The sequence below is a fragment of the Sabethes cyaneus genome, chromosome 2 (genome assembly GCF_943734655.1).
Source record: "Sabethes cyaneus chromosome 2, idSabCyanKW18_F2, whole genome shotgun sequence".
Taxonomy (NCBI): domain Eukaryota; kingdom Metazoa; phylum Arthropoda; class Insecta; order Diptera; family Culicidae; genus Sabethes; species Sabethes cyaneus.
Window position 1 is genome coordinate 121,231,886 of NC_071354.1, and position 12,028 is coordinate 121,243,913.

General features: G+C 41.4%; 1 protein-coding gene across 3 annotated transcripts in view; it reads right to left on the reverse strand.

The window, feature by feature from the left end:
- Window positions 1-12,028, reverse strand: part of LOC128734148 (muscle calcium channel subunit alpha-1) — a 1,300,390-nt gene that overhangs the window by 511,137 nt on the left and 777,225 nt on the right. For all 3 annotated transcript variants that reach the window (XM_053828190.1, XM_053828187.1, XM_053828188.1), the window contains 3 exons: window positions 11,344-11,396; window positions 11,138-11,284; window positions 10,610-11,081 (listed from right to left, as the gene is read on the reverse strand). In XM_053828190.1, coding sequence (XP_053684165.1) covers window positions 10,610-11,081; window positions 11,138-11,284; window positions 11,344-11,396 — 672 coding nt within the window. The remainder of the gene's footprint in view (window positions 1-10,609; window positions 11,082-11,137; window positions 11,285-11,343; window positions 11,397-12,028) is intronic.

Here is a 12,028-nt window from a genome sequence, read left to right on the forward strand (position 1 = left end):
GACCCATCCTTTTTTTGATATTACTATTTTAGTATTTTTTAGAAATGTTTAAAGTCAATTTTTTCGACTAAAAACCTTACTTTTATGTTTGAATGTCCGCCATTTTGTTATGCGTTCGAATTTTAAAAAAAGGATGGGTCAAACACGAGATAATTTAATATACTTTCATGTCGTTTTGGAATTTTGCAATTCGGATAATACCCCCAGCGCCAATCCATGGTACCGCAAATCATGTTTTTTTCGAACGATCATATTCAAGGAGCCGTAGGGGAGAGGGGAAGGGGTTCACATATGCAAACAAAATTGTAAATATTAGTATAAAGTGCAATGTTTGGAATGCAAAAAACCCGAATCGATTCGCTTTTCGCGTTATCGAGAATAAAATATTTGAAATTAGGCAAAAAATATGGTGTAAAAAGTACTATGCCCCCTTAAAGTTCGAAATTCACACAATGTACTTATAAATAGTCTTGTAAAAAAAATCGCGTAAAAAGCGACATTAGTATAACACAATCTATACCTATAAAGAAGGATTTCTGTCTGTCTGTCTGTCTGTCTGTCTGTCTGTCTGTCTTGTGTTCCTTATAGAATCAAAAACTACTGAACCAATCGGCGTGAAAATTTGCATGTAGAGGTTTTTGGGGCCAGGAAAGGTTTTAGTGATGGTTAGAGACCCCTCCTCCCACTAAGAGGGGGGGCTCCCATACAAATGAAACACAAATTTCTGCATAACTCGAGAACTAATCAAGCAAATAGAACCAAATTTGGCATGTGGGTGTTTTCGGTGACAAGAATTTATTCTAGGGCAATTTGAGACCCCTCCCCTCTTTATAAGGAGAATTATAACTCCTCTCCCCTTTAAGAGGGGGGGTTTCCATACAAATTTCCTCATAACTCGAGAACTAATCAAGCAAATGGAACCAAATTTGGCATGTGAAGGTTTTCGAGGGCAAGAATATTTTCTATGTTGAATTAGGACCCCTCCCCACTTTAAGAGGGGGGGCTCCTGTACAAATGAAATACCAATTTCCTCATAACTCGAGAACTAATCAAGCAAATGGAACCAAATTTGGCATGTGTGTGTTTTTGAAGACAAAATTTTTTCTATGATGAATTGGGACCCCTCCCCACTTTAAGAGGGGGGGGGGCTCCTATACAAACGAAATACAAATTTCCTTATAACTCGAGAGCTAATCCAGCAAATGGAACCAAATTTGGCATGTAGGTGTTTTTGGAGGCAAGAATGTTTTCTATGATGAATAAGAACCTCTCCCCACTTTAGGAGGGGGGGCTCCTATACAAATGAAATACAAATTTCCTCATTACTCGAGAACTAATCAAGCAAATAGAACCAAATTTGGCATGTGGGTGTTTTCGGTGACAAGAATTTATTCTATGGTAAATTGAGACCCCTCCCTCTTTATAAGGGGAATTGTAACTCCTCTCCCCTTTAAGAGGGGGGGCTTCCATACAAATTTCCTCATAACTCGAGAACTAATCAAGCAAATGGAACCAACTTTGGCATGTGTGTGTTTTTGGAGACAATTTTTTTTTCAATGATGAATTGGGACCCCTCCCCACTTTAGGAGGGGGGGTCCTATACAAACGAAATACAAATTTCCTCATAACTCGAGAACTAATCCAGCAAATGGAACCAAATTTGGCGTGTAGGTGTTTTTGGAGGCAAGAATTTTTTCTGTGATGAATTAGGACCTCTTCCCACATTAGGAGGGGGGGCTCCAATACAAATGAAATACAAATTTCCTCATAACTCGAGAACTAATCAAGCAAATAGAACCAAATTCGGCATGTGGAGGTTTTTGGAGGCAAAAATATTTTCTACGGTGAATTAGGATCCTTCCACACTTCAAGAGGGGGGGCTTCTACACAAATGAAATACAAATTTCCTCATAATTCGAGAACTAATCAAGCAAATGGAACCATATTTGGCATGTGGGTGTTTTTGGAGGCAACCATTTTTCCCATGATGAATTAGGACTTCTTACCTTTTTAGGAGGGGGGGGGGGGCTCCCATTCAAACGAAATACAAATTTGCTCATAACTTGAGAACTAATCAAGCAAATGGAACCAAATTTGGCATGTGAGAGTTTTAGATGGCAGAATTTTTTTTCTGTGGTGTATTACGACCCCTTTCCCTTTTAAGAGGGTGGGCTCCCATACAAATGAAATACAAATTTCCTTATAATTTGAGTACTAATCAAGCCAATGGAACCAAATTTAGCATGTAGGAGATTTTTGAGTCTTGAATTTATTTTATGATAGTTAGAGACCTCTCACCCCTGTGGTAGGGGGATATGGACTCTCATACAAATAAAACAGAAATTTTTGCGAAACTCAAAAACTAATCCAACTCGAGAAATTCGAGACTCTTCCATAAAACATTAATCAATAACAAGACCACAAAAACTATCTATAGTAACACTAGATCATTCAGGACGAGCCGGTCGCGAGTGTTGCCGGTGACCCGCCGTCGGAAGCGCCGCCCACTGGGGGGCTTGCAAAACTCGAGAAGTGACAAAGATCATCCGAGATTCATGATTTATGTACAACACAGGTTAATTTGTGGCAATACGAAGTTTGTCGGGTCAGCTAGTTTTTTAATAAATGAAGACCACCCTACTGAACTTTAAAAAAAGAAAATTTTATAAAAAATTACTAAACATGTTTCATTCTGCGATCATTGTGTAAATTAGAAGCACCCTAGCTGTCAATTAAACCAAAATAAATGCCTTTTATATGGCAAAATTTTTTTCACGGGTAATGGAACGCTCCCTCATATAGTTTAACTGAAAAATATAATTTTCACTTGAATTTCTATTTTGCATCGCCAAGCATTGTGCTGAAAAGTGATTTCTAACATTTAGCTTATGTTCCTTTCTTGTCGAAACGTCACTTATAAATGACGAGAAAATTTTTCTCTGTGTCAACGATTGCTGCGATCCCACTATACCGTTGCAGCAGAAAAGTAATGCCAACCATGGTGAGTCTCTTCGTCATGACCAACATCACAGCAGTGCCAACATCGACAACAAAAATGTTTTTTCCGCGCTAAAGCGAATACGAAAAATAGCGTCGAAAGTTATTCCACCATCATTCGAATTCAAGAGTTCAACAGAAAAAGACGTGATTTTTATATAAAGTTAAGTGAAATACAAATTTACATAGAAGAAGACTAGTGGTGTTTTTCTTTCCATTGAGAGTGTGTGCCATGTTCAAATCCGAAATACAGTCCAACAATTCTGTCCTCTGCTGCAAAAATTGTATTAGTGTCGGCCTCTGCCTGGAGGAGCGACATTTTGGTCCTTCGAGCCGGATCTACGCCATATTGAAAGAGTGAAGTGAAAAACCAGTGGAAAGAAAAACACGTGTTTCATTGAGAAGACTGCATGAATGAGAAGTGAAAATTTTTTGAGCAAAAGTGTACATCATCCCATGCAAAGTGTTTGTCGGTAGAATTCGACCGAGAATCTACCATTCTGACTGAAAACGATCCCGTCGTTTATCCAGTTCCTGTTCCGCATGGGTGATGTGGCGTACAATATTGTACCATGAAGAAGCCAGTTTCCGAAGTCCAGTGAAAACTCCAATTAGGAAAATGACCGACGAAGAGGTCAAGCTGCTTCTGCATAAGCGCGGGCAAGTGAAGGCTAAAGTAACCCGCATTAGGAATAGTCTGAAGCAGGGCTTGTTCGTTCACTTTGACTCAATGTTGATTCATTTGACAGTACCGTCTCAGTCGAGTAAAATTTGACAAAGTTATATATGGGACATTTGTAGAACCAGTTATTATCTACAATTTTGCTGAATAAAGTTTTACTGTATCTTTTGTAATTACGGTGATACAATGTTAGTACCTTATTAGTGACTAAATGAATGCTCATTTAGTTACTAATGACGTACTAGCAATATAGCATCGTAACTACTACAGATACAGCAAAACTTTATTCAGCAAAATTGAAGATGATAACGAGTTCTACAAATGTTCCATACACAACTTTGTCAAATTTTGCTCGGCTGAGACGGTACTGTCAAATGAATCAAAATTGAGTCAAAGTGAACGAACAAGCCATGGTCTGAAGACAGCCGAAGAAAATCCTGCTACGGTAACGCTGCCGCAGCTCCGAGTACATTCACGGAATCTTGAGGTTCACTACCGTAAATTCAATGATGTCCACGATACCATCATAAGTGTGTGTGCCGCCAACCAAAGAGATTCCCAAGAGAAGAAGTACGAAGAATTCGAAGTGCTCTACAACGAAACTTGCCTTGTGATCGAATCGTTGAAGGATGAGTTGTCACGCAACCAAGCCGTCGCCGTTCCTCAGCCGGAAGTACCGCAGCAAGCCCAGCTGGTGGTGCAGCACCAGTCATTAAGGACCCCATTACCGACGTTCGAAGGTAAATACGAAAATTGGCCACGATTCAAAGCAATGTTTCAGGATCTCATGAGTCGCTCGTCGGATGGCGATGCCATCAAACTTTACCACCTGGAGAAGTCGCTGGTGGGCGATGCTGCTGGGGTTATAGACTCGCAAACGATCCAGGACAATAACTATGCTCAGGCGTGGGCGATCCTAGAGCAGCGATATGAGAATGAACGCCTAATAATAGATCTGCACATCCGTGGTTTGCTTAACCTCCGACACATGGTAAAGAAATCATCAATGGAACTTCGTCTGCTGCTCGATGAGTGCTGCCGCCACGTCGAGAGCCTCAAGTTCTTAGGGCAAGAGCTTCAAGGTGTATCGCAATTATTTGTCATAAACGTTCTAACATCCTCCTTGGACAAAGAGACAAGAGAACACTGGAAGTCTACATTAGACCACGGCGAGCTTCCAACGTATGGAGACACAATTGAGTGTCTAAAGAGTAGGTGTCTTGTCCTTGAGAGATGCGAGACCGCGAATCCTCCTCCAATTGTGACGAAATCATCACCAGGGTTTCAAAAGCCATCCAACCAGGAAGTATCTAATGCGGTAACGTCATCGTCCACCGTCACATGTGAGTTGTGCAGCGGACAACATCCGAACTTCAAGTGTCCTATATTCCATAAGATGACTGTTGCACAACGTATAGCAAAAGTAAAAGAGTGCCGAGTTTGTTTCAACTGTCTTCGAAAGGGGCATCGAAGCAATATGTGTTCATCCGAGAAAACGTGCTCTAAGTGTTCGCGAAAACATCATTCCTTGCTGCACTACGAGAACCCAGTTGCACCAGCTGTTCTTGACACGTCTGCATCATCGTTACCATCTACTGCTCAAGCCACCGTCAACATAAATCAACCGCCAGTGGAGTCCGTTCGTAATGAACCAACGTCTAGCGCAACGGTTAGCCACGTTTCCAATACACGGAAATCTCGTTTCTCAACAAAAGAAGTCCTACTGTTGACAGCCGTTGTCAACCTTATCGATTCTAACGGTTGTTGGATTGTGGGTCCCAGGTATGCCTCATTTCCAGCGACATGGTCCGTAAACTTGGAAAGCGTCCATGGCCAACCAACACCGAAGTCGTCGGTGTAACCGGAAGCAAGAGTGCCAGCCAAAGTATAATCGTATCGGTGATCTCCAACGTCGGTGAGTACAAGGTTGACATCCCGTGCCTTGTACTACCTCAGGTGAGTTGAACCATTCCTACTAGAAAAATCGCAATGAACGAGTGGTTTCTTCCGGCCAATGTTAAACTGGCAGATCCTGAGTTCTACTCACCCAGACAAGTCGATCTCCTCATCGGCAATGAATTTTTCTTTTCCCTTCTTAAATCGGGGCAAATTAAAATATCCGATGACATGCCCCTGCTTCAAGAAACCGTCTTCGGCTGGGTTGTTGCTGGGTCAGTTGATATCTCAGAGCAAAATATTGTTTTTTCCAACGCCGTCACTGAAAACCCAGACAAATTAATCCAGAAGTTCTGGGAGGTAGAAGAAATCGCCGATGCATCGTTGTTCACTACTGAGGAACAGCAAATTGAAGATCATTTTGTGAATACCCACCGCCGAGATGAAACAGGACGCTTCGTCGTTCGACTACCGTTTCGTGAGCCAGTTGCTGACTTAGGAGACAATCGAGCATTGGCGCTGAAGAGATTTTTCCTGCTTGAGCGTCGTTTGCAGCGTCATCCTGAGTTGAAGCAACAATACGAAGATTTTATTGCCGAGTATGAGGAACTCGGTCATTGCCGTGAAATCAACGAAGCAACAGATCCCGTGGGAGTGAAACGATACTATCTACCGCACAATGCGGTTATGAAGCTGACTAGTTCTAGTACCAAATTTCGAGTGGTATTCGATGCCACTGCACGATCTTCCGGTTCGTCATTGAATGATGTGTTGCAAGTCGGTCCAACCATCCAAAACGAGTTGTTTACTATCCTATTGTTGTTTCGCTGGCCTCGTTTTGCCTTTACAGCCGACGTTACTAAGATGTATCGTCAAGTTAGGGTTGACGATCGCGATACAAGTTTTCAGCGAATATTCTGGAGGAAAAACCCTGCTGATCCTATCCGTGTTCTAGAGCTCAAGACTATTACTTACGGTACGGCTTCCGCCCTACTAGCCAACTGCTAACTAGCCAATGATGAAGAAACTGATTTTCCTGAAGCTGCCATGGTAGTACGCGAACATTTTTATATTGATGGTGTGCTTACCGGAGCAGATACTGAAGCCAAAGCCATTCGATTGAGAGATAACCTTAAAGAAATGCTATCAAGAGGAGGATTTGACATCAGAAAGTGGTGCTCGAATTCTGAAACAATTTTATCCACCGTCCCTGAAGATGATAGAGAAAAGTTGGTGAAAATCGACGACTCCGAGAATACCGTCCGTACATTAGGATTAATTTGGGATACCTGCAACGATCAATTCCGCTTCGTTGTTCCGTCCATCGAAGAAGACCAGCCCGTGACCAAACGTTTTGTACTGTCGCAGATATCGAAATTATTTGATCCCCTCGGCCTTGTCGCGCCAGTTGTTGTTTTGGCTAAGTTGCTGATGCAGACTGTGTGGGTACGGAAACTAGGATGGGACGATAATCTTCCAGATGATTTGCTCGCACAGTGGTTAAAATTTAATAGTTCCCTAACATTCCTTAATCAAGTGAAGATTCCAAGATGCGTAGTTCCCCAACATCGTACTACTTTAGAGCTTCATGGTTTCGCCGACGCTTCCAATTCGGCATATGGTGCTTGTTTTTATCTTCGAGCTGTTGGAGATAATGGTAACATTAGTTGTCTTCTTTTGACCAGCAAGTCAAAGGTGGCTCCACTGATTGAAATGACTATCCCTCGTAAGGAATTGTGTGCTGCTCGTTTGCTATCCCGCCTTTTGAAAAAGGTTCTTCCAGCATTAAAATATCCTGTTTTCAAGGTCATGCTATGGTCCGATAGCCAAATAGTGCTGTCCTGGCTGAAGAAGACGCCTAGTCATTTGGAGGTTTTTGTGCGCAACCGCGTTGCAGAAATTAACCGGGACACTCAGTCGTTCTCGTGGAGCTATGTACCGTCAGCCAGTAATCCGGCCGATGTTGTATCCAGGGGACAATTCCCAGAGGCTCTGAGTGGCAATAAATTGTGGTGGTTTGGACCAGATTTCCTACTGCAATCAAATTACGACCCTCCAACGGTTGAAGAAATTCCTGATCAAGAGATACCCGAAATGAAAGCAGAAGTGATTGTCAACTTGGCGACAATTCAGCTTCTCCCTATTTTTGCAAAATACGACTCCTTTCGAAAGTTGCAACGCATCATCGCATTGGTTCTACGGTTTATCAACAATACCAGAACAAAAGCCCAAGCCAACCGCCAGCTTTCGCGTTTCATTACCGTACCTGAAATGAGAAAATCCTTGAAAGTCATCGTGCGTGTGATCCAGCATGCCGAATTACCCGATGAAGTTCGTTGTCAGAAAGCAGCAACATCTTCCAAGCGACTTGGTCGCCTCTGTCCAATTCTCGACGACGGTGTTCTCAGAGTTGGAGGGCGCCTACAAAAATCTGCTTTGCCTTACGACGCAAGGCATCAGATGATTCTTCCTGATCACCATCCGGTGACAAAAATGTTGATTCGAACGCTGCATGAAGAAAACCTGCATGCTGGTCCATCAAACCTGCTAGCCATTATTCGCCAAAAGTTTTGGCTTTTGAATCCAAAGACTACAATCCGCGGTGTTACTAGGTCCTGTGTTTCATGCTTTCGAACAAATCCGCGAAAAATATACCAATTAATGGGTCAACTTCCGGACTTTCGTGTGAATCCTGCCATGCCATTTGAATATACCGGTGTAGATTATGCCGGACCTGTGATGGTTAAAGAGGGAAAATATCGCCCAAAACAAATCAAAGGATACATAGCTGTGTTTGTTTGCCTTGTCATCAAAGGTATCCATTTAGAGTTGGTATCCAGTCTGACCACTGAGGCTTTTTTAGCTGCGCTCGACCGCTTCGTAAACCATCACGGCCTAGTTCGGAGAATTCTGTCGGACAACGCGACTAATTTTGTTGGAGGTTCCAATGAGCTTCACCAGCTCTATCAACAGTTCCACGATCAAATGACACAAGCGAGAATTATCGATTTCCTACTTCCCCGAGAAATTGAATGGCACTTCATTCCACCGCGAGCCCCGAACTTCGCTGGATTGATGGAAGCTGGAGTGAAAAGCGTTAAGACACACCTCAAGAGAACACTACAAAATACAACCTTGAATTTCGAAGAGTTTGCGACCGTTTTGTCACATGTACAGGCCATCTTGAATTCTCGTCCCCTGTACGCGATATCTGACGACCCGAACGAACCGATGCCGATCACTCCAGCTGATCTGCAATTGGGAAGACCACTGTTACCTATTCCAAAGCCATCGTACCTGGGCGTCAGAGAAAATCGACTGTCACGCTGGCAATATTTGACGCTGTTGCGGGATCACTTCTGGAAGAGGTGGTCTAGAGAGTACCTGTCCACTCTTCAAGCCAGAGGAAAGTGAACCAAGCCTACCACGAACATCGTGCCCGGTATGGTAGTTTTGGTTATCGAAGACAAGTTGCCACCACTTGCCTGGAAGTACGGAAGGGTGGTAACAACTTACCCCGGAGATGACCAGCTTGTAAGAGTTGCAGACGTAAAAACGGCTTCCGGAATTTTCAAACGAGCTATATGCAAGCTGGCTCCTCTACCAATACAAGACAACGACGATTTTCAGAAAAGCGAGACTTCTAGAGAACCAGCTTCCGATCTTTATGTAGCTCAGGCTTCGAGTTCCGCCGTGGATTCTGGCTTCCAAGTTTAAAATCTTCAAATGCTACTTCTCTTCTTGAAGTCTTGCAGTCTTCAAGGCGGGCGAGAATGTTCCTTTCTTGTCGAAACGTCACTTATAAATGACGAGAAAATTTTTCTCTGTGTCAACGATTGCTGCGATCCCACTATACCGTTGCAGCAGAAAAGTAATGCCAACCATGGTGAGTCTCTTCGTCATGACCAACATCACAGCAGTGCCAACATCGACAACAAAAATGTTTTTTCCGCGCCAAAGCGAATACGAATAATAGCGTCGAAAGTTATTCCACCATCATTCGAATTCAAGAGTTCAACAGAAAAAGACGTGATTTTTATATAAAGTTAAGTGAAATACAAATTTACATAGAAGAAGACTAGTGGTGTTTTTCTTTCCATTGAGAGTGTGTGCCATGTTCAAATCCGAAATACAGTCCAACAATTCTGTCCTCTGCTGCAAAAATTGTACTAGTGTCGGCCTCTGCCTGGAGGAGCGACAGCTTACACACCCTTCGACGCGTATACGTAGACGCGACTAAATAAATTATTCTCTGCAGAGTTCCCTCTACAGCTGTATCTAGCAGGTTAGATAGAGCGTAGGGCTCTACCAAACACTACACTGACATAGCGTTTGATTAATCTCAGCGCTCTCCAGTTTCTCCACTTGATACACCCCGCAAAGTGCGTGGTAGAGCTCTACATAAAATTTCTCTGTTACTCATCTAGGTAGAACAGTAGACGGGTAAAGATGGCTTGTAGTGTACATGTCTGCATTTTCATATGTATAATTAGATTGCAAATAAGAGTTACGTACTGATATATATCCAACAAAATCATATTCGACGCGCAAAAGCCGCTTATCCGTACCATTTTGGAGGCGATACATACGTAAGAATAATTTTGAGCGAAACACTTATATAGGTATTTCAATACGATAAGATCCGATTAAGCGCGACCAGCTACATGCAGCTATTCAACTTTGTGCTGAAAATCGTATCGTCTGAAAATCGTTTGTCAACTACACTAGCATTATAAACGATAGAATATCAAGTTGTGTGCGCTTTATTTGGCTTTATTTATGAATCCGATTTTGATAAGAGATATTTACGATAATTTTTGTTCATTTATATACGAGTTGGTGCAGGCTGGGTAGAGTCTCTACGCTCTTGGCTTAAGAATACGGCCAGTGAGTGATACGAGGTGACTGTTAGAATAGAGCCCTTAATGTTCTTACTGTTAATTATGTGCATAATAATTGAGTGTTGGGAAAACACGTAGAACATCTTTGAAAAAAATCGGGTTTTAAAATATATAAATGGTTATTATATATTACCTTGAATCTGAATGCGGCGAGCTTAAATACAAATTCCAACGCGAAAACTGCAGTAAATATCAAATTCAAATGATCTAATACTTCCGTATACATTTGTGGCTGGCGGTAAAATTTCATTGAAAGTGTGATGGTGTTGATCATTATTAATACAAATATCATGTACTCGAACGGTTGAGATGTGACAAACCACCACACCTTGTACTGAATTCTATGTTTTGGAATATAACGTCGGATGGGTTTCGCTTTGAGAGCAAATTCAATACAGTTTCGTTGATTTTTATCCAAATCACAATTTTTATACTCCTGTTCTCCTTCGTTTTGAAATGTAACAATAACAAAACCAACAAAAATATTGACCATAAAGAACGCGATGATGATGATATAAATAATATAGTATGCCGCAACAATAGGTCTGAAGTTGTGGATCGGTCCGGAATTCTCTTCATGAGAGTCTATTGAGACATATAGAAGGCTGAAATGATAAATGATTTTTGAGTATCATTAACAAAGCCGACAAATAGAATTTACCCAGGCCATCCTTCAAAGGTTGAAACTGTAAACAAAGTAAGCATTGCTTTTGATACATCATCAAAATGAAAACGATTTTTGATCCATTCTCTTTCTTTCGAAACAGGCTTATCAACATTGCCGTCCTCGAAAACTAGATATGTGCCACTGTAGAAAAATATTTATGTGATTTACAAATAGTTATGTATGAAGCTTTATTTGCTTACTGGCATTCGGCTTCTTGCATTTTGGATCCATCAGAGCACGAGAAAAATTTTCCCTGTAAAAATATATTATTAGATAGAGAGTAATTAGTAAATTTTTAATAATAACAAAATAGTTAAGTTAGTTGGCAATTTAACATGATGAATATACATGCAAATACATACATTTAAACTAGCATTTTCGTTAGTCGAAAAACCTGGAATTTTAACTTCATAAAGTGCCAGAAAAATCAACGTTTGGCACCATAATAGAATTAAAGAATTTGGAACCAGTACGCCAATCTGGTGGATCTCAGGTGTTTTATTGTTATTTTGTATATAATAATTAGTGGTCTCACAGTTGCCTTTGAGGTATGACACTGGTCTAACATACCAGTCGTCGTATGTTTGAATTTCGTTTGGGACAGGCTGTTGGCGTTAATAGGATCATAGTACTAGCAATTACATTAAACCTATCAGCAAACATTAAACCTACCAGGTGGGGTCAATTGACCCCTTTCGAACTTTCTGTCATAGCAGTAATCATGCTGCCTTTAGACTTGATGATTTTTATTTTGTTACATAGGATATGGAAGGGTATCCCGAGCAGGGTTTTAGAGCAAATTGAAAACAAAATTTGATATCTTGATGTAACGGATTTTGAATACTCGGTGTGATTTCATTTTGGTCGACTTAGCGGTTAAAATAT